The sequence below is a fragment of the Colletotrichum phormii genome (genome assembly GCF_030913505.1).
Source record: "Colletotrichum phormii strain CBS 102054 chromosome Unknown BDP81scaffold_37, whole genome shotgun sequence".
NCBI lineage: Eukaryota > Fungi > Ascomycota > Sordariomycetes > Glomerellales > Glomerellaceae > Colletotrichum > Colletotrichum phormii.
The window spans coordinates 184,287-207,354 of record NW_026851479.1 but is presented as its reverse complement, the minus strand read 5'-3'; the positions used below and the strand labels follow the sequence as shown (position 1 = coordinate 207,354).

The 23,068-nt window shown below is 51.8% G+C and overlaps 6 protein-coding genes across 6 annotated transcripts; 4 read left to right on the top strand and 2 right to left on the bottom strand.

Annotated features, from left to right (window-relative positions):
- Positions 1-1,357: 1,357 nt before the first annotated feature.
- On the top strand, positions 1,358-3,079 carry BDP81DRAFT_466194 (riboflavin transporter MCH5; the record flags this gene model as incomplete). The annotated part of the gene is made up of 3 exons (XM_060594369.1): positions 1,358-1,456; positions 1,726-2,061; positions 2,126-3,079. The coding sequence occupies 3 exons, from the start codon at positions 1,358-1,360 to the stop codon at positions 3,077-3,079; spliced, it is 1,389 nt and encodes a 462-aa protein (XP_060438275.1).
- Positions 3,080-3,470: 391 nt separating this feature from the next.
- BDP81DRAFT_508205 (dienelactone hydrolase) lies at positions 3,471-4,920 on the top strand (the record flags this gene model as incomplete). Its single annotated transcript, XM_060595696.1, has 4 exons — positions 3,471-4,055; positions 4,118-4,217; positions 4,291-4,640; positions 4,718-4,920. The coding sequence occupies exons 1-4, from the start codon at positions 3,917-3,919 to the stop codon at positions 4,918-4,920; spliced, it is 792 nt and encodes a 263-aa protein (XP_060438274.1). The 5' UTR covers positions 3,471-3,916.
- A 1,158-nt stretch (positions 4,921-6,078) lies between these two features.
- On the bottom strand, positions 6,079-8,035 carry BDP81DRAFT_154072 (uncharacterized protein). The gene is made up of 2 exons (XM_060581936.1): positions 7,816-8,035; positions 6,079-7,704 (listed from the first exon to the last, which is right to left on the bottom strand). The coding sequence occupies exons 1-2, from the start codon at positions 7,879-7,881 to the stop codon at positions 6,379-6,381; spliced, it is 1,392 nt and encodes a 463-aa protein (XP_060438273.1). The 5' UTR covers positions 7,882-8,035; the 3' UTR covers positions 6,079-6,378.
- Positions 8,036-11,234: 3,199 nt separating this feature from the next.
- On the bottom strand, positions 11,235-13,041 carry BDP81DRAFT_466191 (high-affinity nicotinic acid transporter; the record flags this gene model as incomplete). Its single annotated transcript, XM_060594368.1, has 6 exons — positions 11,235-11,400; positions 11,459-11,651; positions 11,713-12,134; positions 12,204-12,416; positions 12,491-12,811; positions 12,890-13,041. The coding sequence occupies 6 exons, from the start codon at positions 13,039-13,041 to the stop codon at positions 11,235-11,237; spliced, it is 1,467 nt and encodes a 488-aa protein (XP_060438272.1).
- A 5,473-nt stretch (positions 13,042-18,514) lies between these two features.
- BDP81DRAFT_441785 (uncharacterized protein) lies at positions 18,515-21,135 on the top strand. Its single transcript, XM_060591622.1, has 8 exons — positions 18,515-19,008; positions 19,061-19,199; positions 19,249-19,433; positions 19,494-19,530; positions 19,598-19,665; positions 19,721-20,094; positions 20,156-20,223; positions 20,279-21,135. Exons 1-8 carry the CDS (start codon positions 18,883-18,885, stop codon positions 20,779-20,781), a joined length of 1,500 nt encoding a protein of 499 aa, XP_060438271.1. The 5' UTR covers positions 18,515-18,882; the 3' UTR covers positions 20,782-21,135.
- A 306-nt stretch (positions 21,136-21,441) lies between these two features.
- BDP81DRAFT_334721 (uncharacterized protein) lies at positions 21,442-22,961 on the top strand (the record flags this gene model as incomplete). The annotated part of the gene is made up of 2 exons (XM_060585788.1): positions 21,442-21,603; positions 21,714-22,961. The coding sequence occupies 2 exons, from the start codon at positions 21,442-21,444 to the stop codon at positions 22,959-22,961; spliced, it is 1,410 nt and encodes a 469-aa protein (XP_060438270.1).
- Between the last annotated feature and the right edge of the window lie 107 nt (positions 22,962-23,068).

Below are 23,068 nucleotides of genomic sequence, written 5' to 3'. Positions count from 1 at the left end.
CCCAGTCCAAGCCATTGGAGGGTTGAGTAAGACAGGAAACAGAAAGTAGAAGTCAGCATTAAGGATTCTCATGTCATGTTTATGGAATGAGAACCTGAACAAAACCACCATCATTGGTGGCCTGACAATACTTGCCTGCTCGCGGTGTAGTTTGAAGCTGGTGTTCTCATTAAAAGATCACCGCCGACTGCATGACTTTGATCACCAAACAGCTCGTCTGGAACCCAATGGCGCGGTCCGAGAAACTACGGCACCCAAAGTATAGCATAGGTGTTCGATGTAGAGATTCACCCGCCTTAGCAAGCAGGGCAGTGACAGGACCTCAGACGAACCAACGTCGGACTCAATTTAAAATGGGGAGTTCGGTTGGACGGAAAGAGATCAGCGGAGGCTATCGTAGTTGTTCCGAGTCCACCAGAGCGTCGTCTGTCTACACACGTAGAAACATGCACCTTGCCTTACCAAACCCCCTCGGAGAGATAAGGTGACTTAGACCCATACTCTGAAGTCCGTCAAGCACACAGACTCCGCCCGCCATTTGGTTAGGCAGGACCTTGACGCGATCACAATCTGTGCTGAGCACCATCACGATTGCTGAAGAGCTCGCCATGTCTTCAAACGCTTTGGTCGACATAACGTGACGGTTGCCCATGATATTTAGCCAGGTTTGAAAAGTTGCGGCGAAGCCCCAAATTCTAGGTCGGAGGACTTAGAAAGACCCTCATTGTGGTCATCAGGTGAGAGCTGGTGATAAATGTCACGTATATGGGAAAGCGGTATATCAACTGAATGATAGAGTGATGAGGGGCAGGAGTTGGGCAACAAGCGGTGTTGATATTGCGGGTGTTCGCAGACGAATACCTTCATTGATTTAAGGTTATCGGAGTCGATGACACAGGTAAACATGCAAGGGAAGACGTACAGCCTGCGTCGGAGACTATTGATCGACAGGAGCTGCAGTATCGAGAACCGCATTCGCTTCCCCTTGGCGTCGATCCAAGTACGCTACGTGCTGTTTGAGAAAGCTGCACAGCACTTACCACTTGGTGATCAGACGACGTTGGTTGAGAACGGTCGATAACGTCATGAACCTAAAGCATAGAGAGGCTATGCCATCTGCCAACCACGAAGTCATCGTCACCCCTCAAACGTCTCCAGCCAACGTGATGCGCCCCAGCAAGCTTGCAGATGCCACGGCCCCGCGAGACCTTCTCCACCTCCAACGGGGGTCCCGTCGGGCTGGGCTGCGTCTTCTCAAACTGACTGTAAACAGATGAGCCTCCGGAAGCTCGCCGGCGCACGTGCGCTTTCGGCCGTGCCTTAGCCGCAGTCAAGCAGGTCGATCGGCGAAGTCCCAATGGCTCGGACTGGCACGTTCCTCCCGAGTAGCTGCCAAGCTGCAGGAATGGAGCCCACATGCTGCGAAGTTTTCCAAAGGTTCATGTACGCCTCACGGGTAGGCATCTCGTGACGGTGGCCGCGGGCAGTCGGTCCCGAGGGGTGGACGTCTTGGTGGTATTCAATAGTCGGCGACGCGCCTCGATTCTGTCCAGGTTGAGGATGAGCTGATCCAAGCTTCTTGAATCTCTGTCAGACACAGAGTTCTCTGAGAGCATCGCAACCATGAGCGAACCAACAGAGACCAAGGATGAAGTGAAGGATATCGTCGAGGGCGGGCCATCGAGAGGCAATTCCGGCGAGGGCCGAGGGGAAGTACTTCAACAGTCGCGCGCTGAGTCGGAGAAGAGCAAGTCGACACCATCAACAGACCAAGGAAGACCAGGAGAGCAGGAAAAACAAGAGGAGGTCACTCATTCGGCCGAAGATGACTTCCCGGAAGGCGGCACGCGAGCATGGCTCGTGGCGGCCGGCACCGCGGCCATCCTGTTCTGCTCGCTGGGGTACACCAACTCGTTTGGTGTCTTCCAGGCGTACTACGCGCGACATCAGCTTTCGGACCATACGCCAGACGACATATCGTGGATCGGATCAATACAGGCATTCTTGGTATTCGCTTCTGGAGCGATCGGAGGACCAATATTTGATCGCTACGGCGCATGGGTGAGTGGAACTCAAGGCACTGGCTTCTTGATATCGTCTTCGAGAAGATTCTAATCGTGACCAGGTCATTCGTCCCGCCGCGATAGTGTACATCTTCTCAGTCATGATGACGAGCTTATGTAACGAATACTGGCAGTTCATGCTCGCCCAGGGTGTGCTCAGTGGCATATCAAATGGGTTGATCATGTTCCCGGCAATGGCCGCCACGCCTCAATACTTCAAGAGGAGAAGAGGAGCAGCCATGGGCCTCGCCATCGCCGGCTCTTCGCTGGGTGCAGTCGTGTTTCCTATCGTGCTCTCAGAGCTGCTGGACAGGCTGGGATTCGGGTGGGCCGTTCGCATCTGCGGGTTCATCATGATGCCGTTCCTCTTATTCTCGTCCGTCGCCGTCAGGGCCCGTCTTCCCCCGCGACGGAGCCAATTTTTCATCTGGAAGGCTTTCCGACAGCCGCTGTTCATGTGCCTCACTGGTGGCGTATGCCTCATGTTTGTGGGCATGTTTATTCCCTTCTTTTACTTGCCGACATTCGGTATCGATCATGGCTTGAGCCCGTCATTGGCGTCTTACTTGGTGGCCGTCATCAATGGCGCCTCGATCCCTGGCCGCATCATCCCAGGCGTCCTGGGCGACAAATTCGGTCGCATCAACATCCTGTTCACTGCGGGATTGTTGACTGCCATTTCGATTCTCTGCTGGCCCAAGGCGGTGACCGAGGCTGGAATCATCGGCTTTGCCGCAGCGTATGGTCTCACCTCTGGCGCCATCATCTCAGGAGGGTCCGTGGTTTTCACCCTCTGCCCAAAGACACCAAAGGATATCGGAACCTACATGGGAATGGGTATCGCATTCGCATCAATGGCTGTATTGATCGGGCCGCCGGTCAGCGGCGCGTTGCTCAATCGGTACCACGGTTATGACCAGATTTCCATCTTTGGCGGCGTCGTTTGCATGGTCGGGGCGGTTCTAACACTTTGCGCCAAGCTGTTTACGACGGAGGGTCTTTTAGGATTTGTCTGAGAAGAAGGTTGAATGGAACCTAGCCAGCCTTGGTGTCCAGAGAGTTGAGAGGCAGCATAACGGATGTTGGAAGAGAATTACTGCCGTCCTGGCCTACGTCATTGAGATATGAATGGGCTTGATTAGTTTGACCGAGTCTGATGAATGAATACCCTCACCGAAACCTTACTAAGTACAAATAATAAAAGGCTCACCATCGAAGTTGTTGGCCGATTCGGCAGCGAACCGCCCATTAATAAGTCGCAATTGCCCCACGCGGACCCCTTATCTCACGACGGCAACCGTCCTAAACGATGCTCATTTCCCGTTGCCGCACTGCTTGGCCCTGGCAGAATCCAAGGAACATCACGTCCATCGATGTTGCATTTAAACATTAAACAAGCAAACAAAGCCACCTCGAAACAGGGGCACAGAGCACAATGATTGGCGCACTTTTCTGGAGCGGAGAAGGAAGAACTCGGCTTCCTCCTTGGGCCCAGACTGGAACCTCCTCCCCGCCCCGGCAACTCTCCATCCTTCACCGTTCACGGTGTGTTTGCGGAGACGCGGAGCACACAGGTAGAGGATTGGATGACGTCTTCCAGGGTCTTGCGCCATGCCTACCGTCTTGGCAATGGATATCTCCAAGATACCACCGCCGTATCTCCGTCCGAGTGGCCATCCAAGAAATAGGTTCCGATCTAGCTTATTTGTAATCATTAGTAGACGCGTGGAACGAAGAGAAGCTTAAAACTTAAAAAGATGTTGAGCTATCCCATCCCGTCCCAAGATTGTTTCCATCCGGTATCCGTCCACCGTGTTCTGTGATCGACAAACCTCCAGGTCAAAACCTTCAAGATGCTCAGCAAGACCATCTTCACCACCCTTCTGGGCTTCGCATCTCTTACCAATGCTGCTACGAAGTGCCCCGTTGCCGACGTTTCCGCCATTGCCCACACTGGTACCCCAATTGGCGAGGAGGTCAAATACAATGGGCGTTAGTCTATCCTTATCGCGATGTCTCTCAGGCGCACACAAACTGACGCGATTCGCATGCAGTGACCCAATATGTCACCAAGCCGAGCACGCGTGGTAACAGGACTGTTGGCGTCCTGTACCTGACCGACGTTTTCGGCATTCAGCTCGCGCAAAACAAGCTGTGAGTTTGCCGGTCTTCAATCATGCGTCCGCATGGCAACGCCAAGGTACCAATTGCTAACGTGAATGAACAGGCTTTCCGACAGCTTCGCTCGCGCCGGTTACATCTCCGTCGCGCCGGACCTGTTCAACGGCAGCCCGGCCCCGAACGACATCAACATCCCCGGCTTCAACACAACGGCATTCCTTGCGCAGCACGGGCCCAATGTCACTGACCCGATCATCGCCAACTCCATCAAGTACCTGCGCGAGGAGCTCGGCGTGAGCAAGGTCGCCGTCACGGGATACTGCTTCGGAGGCCGCTACACGTTCCGCGTCCTCGCTGAGGGCAAGGGCGCCGACGTCGGTTTTGCCGCGCACCCGAGTCTGCTCACCGACGAGGAGATCACGGCCATCACCGGCCCCGCGAGTGTCGCTGCCGCCGGTATGTTTTCACCCCGCCACCCCTGCATGCCAATGGGCTGCATGTATTGTTCTTTGTTATTGACAGTATCGCTGCAGAAACTGACAACCTCATGACACCCGCTCGTCGTGCCGAGGTCGAGGCCCTGCTCGGTGAGACTGGCCAGCCCTTCTCTCTCGCTGTGCATGGTGGCACCTCGCACGGATTCGGCGTTCGCGCCGACATTTCGGACCCCAGGCAGAAATTTGGCAAGGAGGAGGCTTTCTTCCAGGCTGTCCGCTTCTTTGACACCTGGGCTTGATCGGATCAATAGTTCTTGTACATAATTGAACAATTTGCGATCGAAACTGATCTCGTACTATATTGGGAGCTTCCAATAATCGAAGTCTAAAACATACTTGCGTTTATTGGGTCTTCATTATGTTGTCTGTATTGTGAAATGTGCGTCCGTAATCGTCTGTTCGTCTCGAGGTCTCGTGAATCGTAATACAAGGTTCAGCGTTCGTCTCATCGTCTGTGCCTATACCCAAAGGTGAAATCGACATGTTAGCAGTGGCAATGAGATCCCTCGAGAGACCGAATCTAAAATCCTAAGATCTAGGCTAGACCGAAGATGATACTAGAGTGGGTCACGGGAAGGGGGAACAAACAGCTCATCGGGACCATGGGCGCGCAGCGCGCTTCGTGTAATCGTCTCGTGATACTCTCCTGCCCAAGCCAAAATATAGATAGGCACGGAAGTTCCGAAGTCGACTTGTCGGCATGACCGCAGGGTCGAGGGAGCTAAGAATGGTCAATTTGGCCAGTCAAGGAAGATGTAATTCGCCTTCCATAATCGCAATTCCACGCGTTGGACGCGTCTAGACCTCTTCTTCATCCGGTAATTGCCGCCCCGGCGTCAATAAGCGTCTTTAAGCTTTTTATCCCTTTCAACGTCTTGGCCATCTTGTGGCCTTCTGCTGAAGGAAAGCTAGGATCCAGTGTCATCGGGGACCCCTAGCTACCGACAAATTCTCCGTGGACAAAGGCTATGACGGTAGTAACGGCTTAAGCAGCGCGTCAAGTAGTGTTTAAACCGGCGGCAGAGTCATACTCAGCCTTACCATTCCCACTTTCCGCTAGTTATTGTTCATAGAGCCGGAGCGGAGCGTAGCTAGGTCGGATCACTTAAGCTTCGATCGCAACACCCCCACTAGTGCACCTAGCACCAGACCAGTGCACCCACCTCGGTTTCGGTTTCGGGGTTTGAGGTACGACCCGTCTGTTCCTGTTTTGATTGTTTCAGATCGCTCACACTCTGACTCTACAGCTTCATTTGTGTTCTTAGTAGGTTCTGTAGTTGAATATGCATTACCTTCAATGCTAATGGCCTCTATCCTAAGTAGGTAGGTCGAACGAGTTGTAGTCGCCAAGAAATCTCCGGGCCGTTGAAGCCTGCATTGCGCTCTGCCGCCGCTCGGCCGAATTCTTTAGATTATTGTTGATCGGCTAGTTAGACTTTCGAGCCTAACAGACCTAAATGGAAGGTTGTTCGGGTAGACGGCATCAGAAAAGCTGACAGTTGACGTTGGTGTCCCTGCAACTCCATGAAGCTTCAGCGTGGAATTGTCGCACGCGGGATGTCGCGGCTCTCATCGTACTAGCCATCAGTGTCTGCTCTGAGGTCCGAAGAGTATTGGCATCTCTAGTAAAGCAGTTCAAGGGATGGCCGGAATGGGGTAGTCTAAATGTTTTGTTCTTTGATTTGTTTAGATGACAACTAAAGCTGTATACTTCTGTCGCTTATGAAGGCCAATGGCCATTTGACCAACTCTTTCCACTCTGGATCTAAGTCTGATACTATCGCCCGCGCCGAGTTGATGCCCCATCCCTGCATAAACCACGTGGTAGCTTCCGTCGAGCGGACGACGACCGAGTAGTAAGCCAACAGAGTCAGCGCCGCAGGATCGCGGTTCCGGAGCAGCTGTAGATACTCCTCGGCGAGGTTGATGGGCCATGTCAAGGCCACCCGCAGCTCTGGGAACGCTGTTGTCTCAACGGCGTGCATGATCCACCCGAGAAACACGTCGATCTCCTTGCTGACGATGGCTTTGGTTTGTTCGTCGGCGCTGGATGTCTTTAAACTTATTTGGAGGTTCTCGAGATGCTGTGTGACTGCCTCCAGCAATGGTGTAGTCGCGGGAGTGACGACCTCTGTGAAGAAGTGCCTAAAAGGCCCTGCCTGGATAGATGGTTGAAATGATGATAAGATGTGGCTCATTCCTCTCACAAGTAGGAAGACGTCGAGAACATTGTCGACAGTTGGCGCCTCTTGTGAGTGAGGGGCTCCCCTTTGATACGGGAATGTAGAGTATGCATTGAGCAACAGTAATGACGATGCCGCGAACAGAGCGTGGCAGTTTTCCGTCGTAATGTTCATGAGTGACTCTCGCATGCCCGCTATCGCATCACTCTGATGCTGTGAGGCATGCAAGGCGTAAGATTCGCGCTGCTCCGGGTGGAGGTACCCTAGATGTAAAGCACCGATAGCGAGGATTTCGTGCATCAGGAACATGTACGTCAGACCGAGCTTCGGTACCTCAAACTGCCAGATACTGCTCACGTCCGACGACCTGGGCATCGTGAGACTGGTGGCCGTGGAGTACTGGTGCATCAGCTCGAGATCTGTGATCCACTTGTTCAAATGAACCGGTTCCACGGGTTCGGTTGAAAACTTGACAAAGTAGGGAAACGGGTCGGGGCTCGAGGCGGCGATAGAGGACCGCCTATTTCCGATAGAAGAGCCCCGGTCGCTGACGAAGTCTGCCGGTAGGTTGAGGGTGGCCTCGAGTAGACTCGGCGGCGTCAATGAGTGGTCTATTGGGCTGATTGATGGCGTTTGCATCTTGCGGCTGCCACTGGATCCTTTTCGCGATGAGCTCCTCCGTTGAAAACTCGGCACTCTGGAGAGTCCCGCCGCGTTAGAATTGGATGCCGGCTCCCAGCTCATGTTGTCACCGGAGCCTGAGCCGTCCACTGAGCCCTCGAGGAGACTGCACTGGGTGTTGTGCCTGATACAGGCGCCACACGGCTTGTTCTCATCGCACTGGGTTAAGAAGTGTCAGCCGGGCCGCGCTCGATATACGAGATGGTTTGTGAATGTCAGAGAGGTGATGAGTGTGCATGTGTATGTGTGTGGATGAAGGGTGGTAAGTACTTTTACACGACGCTGTTTACACCTTGCACAGCCACCGCGAGACTTCTTGTACCCTAGGCGCGGCATCTTGCAGCAAGCGGGATAAGCAGCCCTTTCACTCTTCCTTCTCGGTCCTGGCTGTTATCCTAGATTGGCGCAAATGGCAACAGCTGCCGTAACTTCCCCAACCTCGCGTCCGATGAAGAGTGGGCAGGCTGGACCCCAGACAGGCGAGCGAAGTGCCTTTGGGCTGCCAGATGAGAGAACTCTCACGACTTTGGGGACACCTAGACCTCAAGCCCCCTTGCTACAGGAATCCGATGAGAGCGATGGGCAGGGGAAAGAGTCGGCAATCTGACGAATCGGTTGAGTACCAGTGACGAGATGTCAGCAAGATGTGGCTCTCCTTCACTTCAAGAGCGGCGCGGTCCGCCAAAGGTACCGTAGACAACGATCATTTGGTGTGTCGTTGGAAGCCAACCAGCAAGTCGAGGAGACCGAAAGCGAATATGTGGGGTTGTGAGGATGGATGGGTGGTTGGTTGGTTGGTGGATGGTGAATGGCAAATGGGTTGGGACTGAGAGAGGAGAGGCAAGTCGGGGAGATGGGCGCCAGGGCCGAAGATGGTCTGTGGTGTTTTCTGCAGCGGAACGACTGAGGTAATAGCTTAGTGTATCGGCGGTAGCGTGAATAAGTGATGTAAGGTATGTAGTGTAAGATAGGGTGAGTACGAGTAGTGGTGAGGTGATGGGTATCTATGGTCCTGTCTGTCGTCGGGGAGGAAGCTTTTGCTGGCGCGCGATGAAGCCGTAGTTAAGTTCAATTCCGAATTGGGCCGGTTTTGAACACCCGCCCAGGAACGAAGCGCGGAGCAAGCCACTCGAGTTATATCGTGAAAGAGACGCAAGCGAAGCAGTGACCAGACGGTGAAGATGGTTCTTGGGAATCTCGGAGTGACTGGGAGTGAGTCTGCCCCGTCCCGTGCTGGGCAGCGCCGGGGCGGGTATTGAAGAAAAGCTGGCCCCAAAATGCGCCTTGCTGACGAGTCAAGCCGAAGCACGGGCGGGTGCGTCAGAAACACAATAACATAGCGGCTCGTACGGATCTGGAATGGCGTGTGCGTGGAGAAAGTGAAACGAACAAGGCCGTATTCTGCCCGTTCCTATTGGAGCCTAGCCTGTTGTTGACTCTCGAGTGTAAAGATTGAAGGGAGGGGATGGGCAGGACGTTGTAAAGAAGCAAGAGTGGTGTGTCGGCGTGTACGGTTACGTTTCATCTAAGCTATCATCAGGCCGAAGCACTCTTCCTATGTGGTGCCAGTGGTGGTGGTGGCTCAGGCTCAGGCTCAGGGATGCCACGAGAGGGGCGGCACTCTAATAAAGATTCGACCTCTCCCTCGAGATCCATGTTCGCTAAATGACGATTCACGTTGGGTTGGGGGCTCCTGATCCTGCCCGTTGGAAGCACTAGTAGGAAACTACTACGAACTAGGAGGTATCTGTAGAACATGCAGACCTGAATATCACTCATGTGGCCAAGAGCCACGGCATCGAGACGTCAATTCCTCCACCAAGCCTCCATCAACGTCGGCATGCGTTGCGTGGAGTTGCATACCTAGATACATGTATTGGATGGGCAACGCAACATAGTCAATACGTGTATCACTGTGATCATCTGGGCCGCTCAACCACTCGGCGCAGATGACATAAGTCAGTGTGGCAGCATAACATTCTGTCACCAAGGTTCCTACCAAGGTTCCTCACAAAATTATCCTCCCGTCTTGGCCAGTGCCCACGCCGTCACGTCGTGATGCCGGGGGCCAACACCACCCAATACTCGACGAGATTTGTGTTAGGCTTCCGGGGTTAACGGGCACGACGGGGCCTTGCCATGCCCCTTTATCTCCATGAACCCTAAGCTCCCGCTACTACCCGGTCCCCTGTGTCTATCAATCCAAATCTTTCTTGACGGCTGTCAGCCCGGTAGCAAGGCACACTTGCCATCCCTCCCCTTTCCCCTCCGCACCTGATGGTAGCCATAACCTTTCCGGGGGCGTTACAGACTACTATCTGTAAGGCTGCATTCCTCCTCGCCGAGTTATATCCCAAACGAGGTCCATCGAGGGCATAAAACGGGCCAATGTCCCATTCTACCGGCAAGGACGTGCGCTCAAGGGAAATCAGCTCATCTACAATCGTGGGGCGCTAGCTAAGCATTTTTCGTGGCGCGAGCCCACTAGCCACGGGGCCGGAGAGTATCGATGAAACCGAAACCGAGCGAACCCTGAAAATGTCTTCTAGAACAATGATCTTCTATGCTGCCGTTCATCACCTGTACGAAGTATCCATCTCAACCAACATAGCCCCACGGACTCACGGGTTTTTACCTTACAGAGATCGAAATCTCTACTCCTAGCCAGACTCTAGAGTATATTTCGGCGTTTATATTCCTGAGGCTTGGCTTCGGAAACTGACGTCTTTGGTCATGTCGTGTTCGTCGCATTCGTCGTGTTCGTTGTCGTATGACGTTCGAGACCGGCCGGTCCTGTCATTCTTGGGCGATGAGGTGGCTCAGCTACCCGAAAAATCTCGTACATCGGGTATGACGGATATGATCTAATGATCGCAAACTTAGCCATTGTGCCGCTCAACAAACAAACATCTTTGCATCATCGCCAATTCTTCTGCTCGCTCCATTCCATTATCTCGCTCTCGACTGGCTAGGAATTCTCCAGTCTTTCACTGCAATGTCAGTCAGTCCAGACCGCCAACATTCGTGCGAAAACGGTCCCTTGTTCTGAAACCGCCATCCTGGTTTCCATGGCCCTTCAACGTCGTTTAGGCCCCCAGATTAAGCGCGATGGAACGATTCATCCCGCGCAAGGACTCCTCCGGGATCGACGAAACGTGAAAAGCTTACTTTGATCCCGCCCACCACCAGCCGCGGCGCCCAGGTTTCTGAAAGGCCCCCTCGTCGGCCGAGTCACTTGCTGGCGTCTACTGTCGCATCGAATCTCACACAAACATGGGACGTGGCGGCTTTCAGTTGTTCGGACCGAAAATGCAGGTGTCAGATGTCACTATCGAAAACCTGTGTCAATAAGTAGGCTATAATAGCGACGGCAGCGATTAGATCTTCGCGGCTCTAGGGTTGCGATTCGACTAAGTTCGTCTCAGCAAGGTTCTGCTGACCAGAGCCCGGATCGTGACCGAAACTTCAGTGGAGCCTGGTCTATTTACCAAAAGTCGAACGCCTAGTTTCTCTACATAACACCGCTCCTGACTTATACATAGGGTCCGAATAGATCACTGGATGATCTGATCTCGGGTTAAATTGCCATTAGACAAGGCATCGAATAAGCTAACCTGAGAAATTTACCCCTCTACCTCATCTCCCGAGTCCAGCCTCTCTCAGGAAGACCTGTACTGGGTCCACACGTCTCATATAGTGTATCTGAACCACGGCACGTTATCTTCCAGCTCAGCTTCCAGTTCCTTTTGTTCGGCAGTCAACTCCTGCACCCCAGCCTCGCTAGCAACAAGATCTCTGCGAGCGTTCTCCCTTCTGCACCATGTGGTCATGAATAGCGTCAAGAAGAAGGCCATGCTAGTGAAAGTTAGCATGCGTAATCACTGGCCAAAGTGTCATTATGGTTCTCTCTTACCTCACAAAGCCAATGAGAATGCTGTGACCGGTTGTGTAGCGGGGTCCATCCCGGCTAAGGTAAACGTAGGACGCAATGATGCCGCCGCAGTTACCACCCATGACTTGCATCGCGATGCCGGTTCCCCGCTTCAAACTTCCACCAATGTTGCTGCTATTCCAAGCAAGGCCAAGTGGGATTTGAGGGTAGATCCCTAACGTCGTGTCAGCACATAGGTTTCTCCCGTTTCTACAGTGACGGAAGTAGAAGCTTACCGATCGCGGCAAAGATGGTGCCAGCATATTGTGCAGAAGACTTGCTGGTGCCAACCAAGAGACCGAAGCCCAGAATACCCACTAGCTGGAATCCCATCAGGAAAATACCGCGCTGTCTTACGCGATCCGCATACCAACTGGCGGCAATGGTGAATATACAAGCGAAGCAATACGGCGGTACCGACATCAATTGAGCGTTGTTGGAGGTGTACCCCATGTTCTTGATAATGGTGGGCAAGAACAAGGCAATCGAGTAGATTGGGCAGAAGCCCGCCATGCAGATCAGCATGTGGATGTAGATCTTCCAATCCTTGATAGCCTGCCAAACATATTTGATGTTGAACTCGTTGGATAAGTGGCCTGAGTCTACTTGCAGTCGGCGCTGGACTTCAGATCGCTCCTTCTCTGAGAGGAATTGCGCGCTGTAAGTGACGATGGTCAGCTCATAATACTCCATATTCAGTCGGACATCTCCTGGGTTTTCATCTTACGTGGCGGGATAGTCATATATGGCCCAGTATGCGGTGAAAGACACCAAAATACTCAGGATACCTTCGAGGATGAAGATCCATGCCCAGGCCGAGAGACCGCCAACCCCGTGCATCTCGGCAATTCCTCGCGCAAGAATACCACCAAACGCACCGGCGAGCGTGGCTGCGGAGAAGAAAAGGGCCATTCTGAAGCCGCATTCGTTTCTGCAGTACCTGTTCACGTTTTTGTCAGGACCTCGTCTATAAAAAGGGCGTGCTGATCAGAGCATCAGAGGAGAGAGCCTCACCATTGCGTGATGTAGTAGTTGACGCCGGGAAACAAGCCACCCTCAAAGATTCCAAGAAAGACTCGAGTCGCCATGAGCCCTGAGTAGTCCTTTACAAATCCCTGTCCAATCATAGATGCAGACCAGCAAACCATGATGAATGTCAGCCAGATCGATGGCCGAAGGCGCTTCATCATCATGTTGCTCGGGATCTCGGCCGCGATGTAGAACGGGAAAAGAATGGCAAGGCAGTCATTGTACTGAATTCCCTTCAGCTTGAGGTCCTGTTCCAAGTGGTCCAATCTAGCATTTCCAATGTTCGTCCTGTCGAGGAAGCATAGTCTTGGTCCCAAGTCACTATTAGTGTCGCATGGCTAGATGCTGCGGTGGTATTGGACAAATGTCTGTGCGACAACTCACAGGTAGATCAGACTCATAAAGGGAATTATATGCCAATCTAGCTTCCTCAAGAGCTTCTTAGTCGCAAGGTGGTCGAAGGGCTGCGACTCGCCGACTTCGATCGATTCGGTTTGAGCGTGTTTTTCTGACGTTGGGGCGCTGTCGGACTCCATTTTGACGATTGTGTAGCTCGAGACCAGCACAGAAAACCGGGGAAACCAGATCAGACGAACTTCTGGGGCAGACGACTTGGCGTTGCGTGGGAGGATGCGACTGCCGAAGTCAAGCTTTTAACTCCATCTCGAACCCTCGCCAAGACTTAAACCTCCCAGTCAGGCTGTCAGCACGTCTTATCAAAGCCCTAGTGATATTGCCACCGCCAGCAGGGCAAGCAGCACGCAGGCTGACTTGAACTAGCCCTGGAAGGATTCATAGATGGGACATGCAGGTAAGACAGGAGGTAGGACACGCACTCGGGTTCTGGCCAATTGGTCTGGACCAGCAAGCCTGCATGCATCTCGCAAAGGTTGAAGGCCGAGTACCAATGAATCAACATCCGCGAGATCTGTTGTAACCTTCCCAAAGAAGCGATGAGACTGGGGTGACATCGGGGTTCTCGTTTCCTATATCTGGTTACCGTTGGTCTGTTTTTCTGTCCTGCGACACAAGACGACGCCCAACGGACAAATCGTCGCTTACCGCCGAGACAAGATAGGCGTGCTCATCACTCTGTTGAAGGGGCAAATTGCTGATGGGCAGATGCACGTCGGAATGCATGGTGATGAATAAGAAATGTGTTGGGCTGAGGGACGGGGTCTCGATGCCTCGGCTGGCCGCAGAAGGGAGAGATTCAAGGGGCCCGGTTAGGCTTCTAGTAGGACACGTGGGAAAAGCAGCGGTAAGACCACGTATCCCGCAACAAGTTGTTTTATTCGATGTGCATATCAAGGTACCGAGGGCATCCTGATACTCGTCGGCTACAAATCCGGAAGATGCATCCTTGTCAGCCTGCCACTGTCTTTCACCCTGTGCGCCTGTGTTACACGACAGTGCCTGCATCTTCTTTAGAGAAAGTAGTGATTCATGTTAGCTCTCACAGAATCAAGCTTATTCAAGACTTTGTCTTGTTCAATCGCACGCTTATAGCGTGAGAAGAGCTGTTCAAGAGCTATAGATATCGGCTCGCACTTTACCTCATGGCAATATTGTGTGATGAAGTAATGACAGTCGACGCCTCTTAAATGTACTTTCTACTCTTACCTTGCCTAATAACGTGACTATGGGTTTGCAATGTTAAATAACCCATATCATCAACGTCAACACATTGAACCTTGTGGCAGACGTAGTTCTCACCCCTCAAGACCCTCGAGACCTAAACCCCTGTCAAGTTGGGGTGTTGACGCAGGGTGGAAGCTCTCAGAGGCCAACTGCAGTTAGGGGTAGAATGATGAATTACTGAAATCTGCTCCTCCCCCGACGTGTACTCCCTGCGCTGTATATATATCTGAGCTGCTCCTTTGTTGCTTGGACTCCTTACTACCTCTAACTAGCCCCTATCCGGGAGGGCTCTGACAACCCCTCACTACACCACTTCGCACTTGCGGCAAATGGATTCCGTGCGCATGACCTCAACTGCCTTCCGAACGTTTGCATATATGCCTTGATGACTACAAGTACTGCTTACTCTACTGTGCTATTACGTGCGCATTTGAACAGTAGGACCAGACGACAGCACCGCAGATACTCGCCCCGCCTGTGGTCAGGGCGGCAATGCATCTTGTTCTATGATGCCGATATTTCAATGCTTATCTTCTTATTAATGGTTTAATTCACTTCGGCAACGCCGAATCCATGGATATATGGAATGATAGTCAGATCGCTGGCCTCCGTTTCCGTGAGCCTTGTTGCCGTCGTCTTTGCGTCAAAGATGTTCAGAATGACTAGAAACATCACCCATAGGACGCGTGCCAGCAGCTCTTTACTCTCAGTGAAGTAGCAAATCTCAGAAGTACTGATGCAAACATTTCTCTTACCACCTTATAAGTAATCAAATTTGAGCTCGGTCCCTCGTGGAATTCCGTACCTTAGTCGATAGGATGTGCTTCTCGGCGGAATTCCTATTAGGCCAAGCAGCCGATGAATGAATTGAAACTTTCAAAAGTAGCTATGGAAGTTAAAGCGACTTCTTCGTCTCTGCTGCTGCTTGTTTACCGGTAACAATAACTAAGAAGACCATCTATATTTAACACGTTAATGTCACATCATCTGTGAAGACGTAGTAATTTCTTTAGTTGTGTCCGTCCCAGTGAGTTGTGACTCGGCCATGACCAATGTTCTGGGAATGATTCATGTTATGAAGCTGTCTACGTCATCTGCTTTTGAACATTGGTCCATTAAAGCTGAAGACATTGTGAAAGCCTGTCTGGTGAAGTTGTGGTCTTCTTCCAGGAATTAGAACAGTCTATGCCAACATAGCCAATGCATAGACAACGGCCCAATGAATGCCTCGAATTGAATGTTGTTTGACCAGCGTTGGTTGCAGCCTTTCTCAATATCAGGGTGTTTCCACATGCACCATTGACAGCATGAAGATTGAATATTTCTAGCTGTTATCAACACATGAAAACTCATCCAGATCCAGATTGTGTGCATGGTTATCGCTTTTGAATTGCGATTGAGTAGCAATAGACAACATCAGCATTGAGTCTTCAGAATACTCAAATTTGTCCAAGACATGGCCTCATTCCGATAAGCCACAGGGACACTGCATAATTCATACAGCGAGGTCTACCTAGTTCCTAGTTCTGATTTACATTTGGCAAAGACTATTTCTTGATCCAAACTATTTATGTCTTCGGTTTTCTGTTGCCTCTGAAGGAATTGACAGCTATTAGAGGAGTCTCGCCAGTGTTGTGGGTGCGTCGAGAGATGCGACTATTGTGGAATTCGCGATGCCGTTGCTGGACAACGTACGCTTATCACTTTTAATGTAGCCGCTAGCGCATGAATACTAGATTACTCGTGCCAACTTTAGGTGATAATTTCATTGAGTTGCCCTCACTGAACGTTCTGCCATGAACCCACTCGACCATGACGACCTTTCATCCTTTAATAGAATCACAATGCTCCTTAATGTGAAAGCTGCACGAGTTCAGACATCCGTTTTGAATACCTTCGCAACTGCGTATACCTGAACATCAAGCCTACAGCTGGCATAAGTACGCGGGTAGCTCATTGACGCTGGGCCTGATGAAATAGACAAACCCAGTAGTCAAAAGGTTGCTGTACTGATGAAAGAACAAGTAACCGAGAGGCACTTTTGTCCTCGACGCAGTTCGTTCGTACATGTACATATCCAAATGCCGGTCTTGAACGCTCATGTTCGTCACACTCCCTTATTCACGAATGTAATACCCTCGAGCACACATTTAAAGAAGACTTTTGGAGTGATTCCGTAAACATCTCGCACCTGGTTTGTGAAATTGCCGAGCTCGATCGTCGACATCATTCGGACTGATAAAGACCACATCAACTGACATTGGCCCTAGGAATCTGTGGGTTTATGAGCACATGGCGCAATCGGGGAATCGCTACTGATTCATGACCATCGACATCATGGTCCCACTGTTGACCTCGCACGAATCATCTTCATCGTCTTAATGAGAACCTGTTCCACGTGCAGGAAAGGCGCAAATATGAGGAGTCTCGGGGGTTAATGACTCGAAACCCGCCTCGAAAACCCGCCTCCGAACCCGCCTCCGAACCCGCCTTCAGGACGCTCGATTCACCGCCTGGTCTGACTCTGAGAACCTGGATGCTTCCCGTCGACGGGAAAGGCCCATAGAGTGGATTCAGCATGGTGGGAGTGCATCACTGGGGAAAAGCCCGGTCAATTGCTGTGATAATATCGCAAATCAAGATCATGTCGGAATTGGCATACACTTGAACACCGTGGGGATGAAAATAATGTTAGGCTGTCTTCTTGTCACATCATCTGTCAGATTGCGGATATGACCGATAGGGTGACGCAAGTGTCAAATCTTCCTTTTTCTGCAGCCTTCAGTGTTGTTGCGACGCTATCGGCGTGGGAGATGCGGCATGGCGGCACATTGCCAAGACAGGTTTCGCTTGGCTCTACTTTTCCGACTATTATGCAACGTTGTCTCTTTCATTTGATCAATCGATTGCACTGGATGAGAGTTCAGAGTCTTGTTGGTTATGAGTAACTCCCAATACCTCGGTTGAAGTCTGTCTTCACGCGACAATTGATTATTATTCTTTCTGGGCAAGCTTTCATTTTACTAGAAACAGCGAGCATTTCCCAGGACCGAATGTTGTGCAACCCCGGGTTGGCTAAGGTTAATGACTTGCCTGAGCTAGTAAACTCTCTCGAACGCAACGCAGTGTAAGGCAAGCCAAGCTTGGAGGTGCGCACAAGCTGAGTGCTAACTTGCTAAGGATTGGGGAGTTCAATCCACGCAAGATAACGGCTCCCACAGGGCCACAGCTGGGGACGGCCCTTGCCTCAAAGTCTAAATGCAAAATAGGCATGCGGCAGCACGTCTTTGCCATGGGTTTGGAGCACGCTAAGCATCCATTGTCACACCGGTGTGCGGCATGTGGCCATCCCAAGGTGAGGTCCCGGCCGAAGAAGTCCGGAGTACGCGGAAGGCCGACCAACGGTATCCGTATCTTCCATCACACCTTACGATGGCGAGCCGAAGCTTGGTTCCAGACCTCTTGATAACTACAGGCAATCTACAGCACTTGGCGTGCCTCAAGGCTGGCGCTTGACTCAGGGAACACCTCGTTACAGACGCGCGGCTGTGGCGTTAGCGTACCTAACTCCATTTCACGTCGACCCGAGCTTCTCGTTCTCGTGGTTCCGCAAAGGCCGCACCAGCGCACATGACCTTTGAGACTTCAACTTCGGGTAAGAAGATGACCTGTCACATTTCCGGGTGTGGCTGCGGTCCTGCGGATAGTTCTGATCAATATCATCCCGCCTCCGGGTTACGTCAACATCCTGATTTTTAATCGCCTCTTTTCAAAGTCCGGGCCCGCGTTTGCGGTTATCGCGTGGGGACTTTGACGTGATTCTACTCAACTGCTCCACAACCGACCCCAGGTGAGAACATCAGCGCACGCGGACTTGAATCGCACACGCTCTACACGTGGTTAGCTACATGGAGCCAGAATGTGATAGCGAGCGGGGTGCTTGCCAACTCGTGCGGGTGCATGAGGCAAAGGCAGGGCTGCTTGCGCTAGAGTGGGTAGGTTGATAGAGTGCCGCTCGCAGCAAGCTGCCAAAACCACTACGATATTTGAGTTTCTTTATATTGATCAAGCAATATGATCTGCCCACCCGTTTCTCAGTGACCCAGAGAGATGGCCGGAAAGGTTGCACGGGCTCACTTGACGGCATGTCAACTTGAAACCCCGACCCAGCGGACATCGGACGGACCAATGGATCTCGCTGCCGGCACCAGGGTTCATGATTCAGACTTGGATTCACCCCGCCCACCACAATGGTCGCTCATGCCGAATTAAGCTGCGAGGCTCATAGCGTTTTGCCTTGTTCGGAGACTATTGTAACCCCAACTCAAGAATACTCGCGTGGGTCGAATCAATATCAGACGCTTTGCATGCATGTGTAGTATTTTGTAGGCTCTCTGCCAAGATGCAAATGACAGACTCGCAGGGCTCGCGTACATGATAACCTAGTCGGAAATAGAAATTGACCAACGGTTTGCGGATATCCAAGGTCATTCGAATCTTGGATCCGGGCTGTCAAGTCCGTCCGAAGCACGATGATTCAACATACTTATCTCAAGGCCAAGCTCTCCTCTGGTTCAACTTCCGCCTTGAGCGTGCTTCCTGGAGACGCCGAAGGTCGCATTTAGGAACGATGCCCCGAGTCTCCCGAGACGAATATTCGGGCTGGATAACATTCTTCAGATAAACAAGACCCCGATAGGTCCCAGTGTTCTGGTTCTTCCACGTTTCACCTTACCATGAAAAACCACGCGCGGTGGTTCCTTGCGCTGCTACCTTGGGTAGCAGGTACCGTCCTCGGCCAAGACAGCACCAATGCAGCAACTTCTCCGTTGGAGCTTATGTCTCAGATCCCACAATGCGCTGTAAGTCTTGATAACTTCAACCGTAAGTCAACTTCATCTAATCCTGTGATAGGTCTCTTGTGTCACAACTGCATTTTTTAGTTCGGGTTGCGGACTAGACAACATCGCCCCATGTGTTTGCACCAACGTCACTCTCCTAGATGGACTATCAGGATGCGTACAATCATCATGTACATGGCAAGACCAGCTTTGTGAGTTTGAGCCTGACGTACCATCGTGAGTTTTACTGATATCTTTTAGCATTGTCTTACATGACAGATGACCTGTGCCGCCCTTACCCCCACCCATCTCGAAACACCGAAATCAAGTTGATTGTTGCTGTGTTGGCTGTTATCACCTTTCCGATTGTGATATTGAGATTGGTTTCGAGATGGATCATCGCAAGCCGTTTGGAAATCGACGATTGGATGACGATAGTCACTGCCGTAAGTTGGTATCCTTGGCCTGTATTCTAGCAGTTCTCGGTTAACTAATGCTTCTCCCAGGCCATACTAGCCACCACTCTTGGCTGCGTAGTTGCGAGTGAGTAATTCCCTTATGCCGCCGTCTTCATCCCTCTCCATGCAACCCAGTCACTGACTTTTCAAAGCTGCCGACCTCGGCTTCGGGCTTCATTACTGGAACGTAAACCCTGAAAATGCTCAGAAGATTCTCCAAGTAAGTAAAAGTTCAACATGGACTATGACCAATTTGACTGATTGATTAAACTTAGCTCTACTACGCCGTTCAAATGCTTTACGTCGTCGTTTTGATTCTGGCCAAGCTGTCCATCATTGCCCTTTTCGCCCGCATATTCCCCGATCGCAACTTTCAAATCATCAACAAATTGGTGTTTGTTTTCCTCGTTGGCCATGGATTGGTCTTTCTCTTTGTCATCATGTTTGAATGCACACCCATAGCTGGAATCTGGGACCGAACTCTCGAGCGGAAGTGCGTCAACGTCAATGCCGTTGCCATGGCCAGCGCGATTCTCAGCATCGTTGAGGATATCGTAATCTTTGCTATGCCTATCCAACAGCTGAGCAGGCTCCAATTGGGTTTTAAGAAGAAGATCGCCGTGGGATTCATGCTGAGCCTTGGATCTTTGTAAGTTTTAGCGTTTGTCTTGTATGCTGTGCACGAGTTAGCTAACCCACCCCTCTTTCAGCGCGTGCATCACTTCAATTGTCCGACTACGCTGGCTCTTGTTGTTTGCTGAGTCTTACGACACTACATGTAGGTTTACGCTCTACCTAAACTGTATTTTTAAGCAGGGCGCTGACTTAGCCAGGGGATAACGTCGATGTGGTGACATGGAGCATGGCTGAGATCTCGTGCGCCTTAATGTGTGGCAGTCTTCCCGCACTACGACCTCTTCTCAAGAAGATTCCTGGACTTCTCACGACGATACGAGGCACACGGCCAACGGTTGAAGTGAAGGAAACCTTCAACAGGGCGAGCAGCCGGCTTTCGTTCGGAGACAAGAGCCTTGTCACTCCGCCTCCCGTCATTACCCCTCGTCTTCGATCGGTACCATCCCCTGAGCCTTCGCCCTCAGAGGACTCTTTCATGATCAAGGTCCACATTGCAGAGCATCTTGATCCGAGAATGAAGCCATTGCCACCGGCACCATTACAGCCGCTTAGTTACCGGCCTCCTTGGAGAGATAGCGCCACATTGCAGACTCCCAGGACTCCAATGACTCCGATGAGCATTAGGAGTATCCGGAGAGAAGCTAATGCAGAGTATGAGTTAGACTTAAGAGGTGTGGTCAATACGAAGGCCTGGATGTAGACGAGCATGACTTAGAGATACCCATTTGATACAGGAGGATAGAGGTTGATACCCCAGTTTTCGCTACATAGAACAAACTTTACATTGAATTGAAGTTCTGTTACTTCCAACAGCCGTCAATTCTTTCCAATCTGCGTAGGGATTCGGGTCCGTAGTTCGTGGAGCAAGCTAAGCGTGCTGACTCTAACGTCGAGAAGTTGTTGAGCATTTGAGTTCAATGAGTTGAACCATAACTTCCAACTGTCAAAGTCAAAGTTCGGCAATAATTTGCAGTAGATACCGCTCAGTGAATGAGATGTTGAAGAATAAGGATCGAGTGAGTCCCGCTCAGCCAATTAAACCGGAACAATTCTCGGATCAAATACGATAAATCATCCGAGACCCAAGACCGAGACCGTGGACCCACGTGCGGGCAGGCTGCCGAACAGCTTTCGAGAAAGTCCCGTCGATGTTCTACAATTTTTCAAGCTCTTTGAGGTGCTGGATTATGTGTCGACTAATTCAATGCTGACCCCCGGCTACCCCAAACCGATGCCAAGAGACGTCATATGCGGAATGCGCTCGTAGGAATGGACAAGGCCGTCCCACCATCCGATACCTAGCCGCTTACCAGCCTGACCGAATCCACGCTTGACGAGCGCTGCCCCACGATCGCGAACAATGAACGAGGGCGAGAACGAGACCGGCCCGACAGCATCAGCATGCACGGCGTCGGACAAGCATACGAGCGGCAATGGCTGCTGCTGCGGAACGTGTCGCAAGAATAAGAGAAGATCCCATAAGAAGTCCCGCAATGGATGCCACAACTGTAAAAGGAGAAAAGTCAAGGCGCGTCTCTACACTCTTTGTGAAGTTGAATCGCTGTTCATCTACGCGTCACGCGCAATTGGACTCGTCATACGGATCAAAGCTGACTGTAACGGACTGAACAGTGCGACGAGACCAAGCCCGAGTGCGGCAACTGTCTGAGGTTCTCGATGCACTGCGACTTCGCTCCTCCGCCCACGAATCTTCTCACCCAATCTCCTACCGAACTGTCACCACCGGCGCCGCCACCGGCACCGCGAAAACGGGGCCGCCCACGAAAGGACTGGGACGCTGTCCGGAAGTTACCGACGCCGACTGCCTCCGAATCATCCGATGCGACCAAGACACCGCGTACACCGGCCCCTATATCCATCGAGCCATCCTTCTCCTCCCTCTCGCTCGCTCCTGCGGTGCTGAACCGGGATGATCTCGAACTCCTACATCACTACATGTGCCATACAGCTATTACCCTCGGTGAAGCACGTGTGTGGCGAGAACATGTACCGCGGCTAGGCTTCCAACACCAATACGTGTTTCATATGGTTCTGGCGATATCAGCACAGCATCTCGCCAGACTCCGGCCGGCTGAGGCCACGCGCTACGATGCTCTCGCAGAGCGGCACTCTACAAGCGCCTTACCGGCGATCACGACCCTTATGCCAAATATCAACAAAGACAACTGCCAAGCGCTATACCACACCACCGTGCTCGTCTGTCTATCGACGTTTGCGAGGAAGCCAAGCCCAGGGCATCTATTAGTCGTCGCAGAAGACGGCGAGGTCCCTTGGTGGGGCTTGCTCAGAGGCGTCCGTATAGTCGTCCAAAAGATGGGCATACAGGCCATAATCGCGGGCTGGGACGACGGAAACATATCTTTCGAACATACCTGGACTCACTGTCCGCCATTGCCCGACCCCATGCACAAGATGGTCATCTGGGAACAACGGCTTGAGGAACTCGCCGATCTAGTGGCCACAACGCCCGAGCCGGAACGTCAGATGTACACGGACTCACTCGAATTGCTCAAGGACTGCTTCAAACAAACGTTTGGCACCCAAGCCGAGCCGGAGGCGCACATCCAAGGCCGATTTGAGGTCGTTATGCGCTGGCTGTATAGCATGAGCGACGACTTCGTACTTCGCATCCAGCACAGGGAAGCGCTACCCCTAATATTGCTAGGGCATTTTAATATCTTGGCCCAAACCCTCGAACATTTCTGGTTCATGCAAGGCTGGTCGGAGCATCTCATGAAAGGGCTGTTCAGCACTCTACCATCACAATACGCCCAATGGCTTCAATGGCCAGCCGAACAGATCAAAAAGCCAGGGTCCGTCGACCACGGTGTACTTTCAGTCCAGAAGATGATCGATTGAAGCAACCCCTACGTGTCGCAAGACACATCTTAACCTATCGGTGCCCGTTGCCTGTCAAGGGCGGTGGCCCGATGAGCTATAATCAGCGCGCCCTCTTCAGTCTCTCG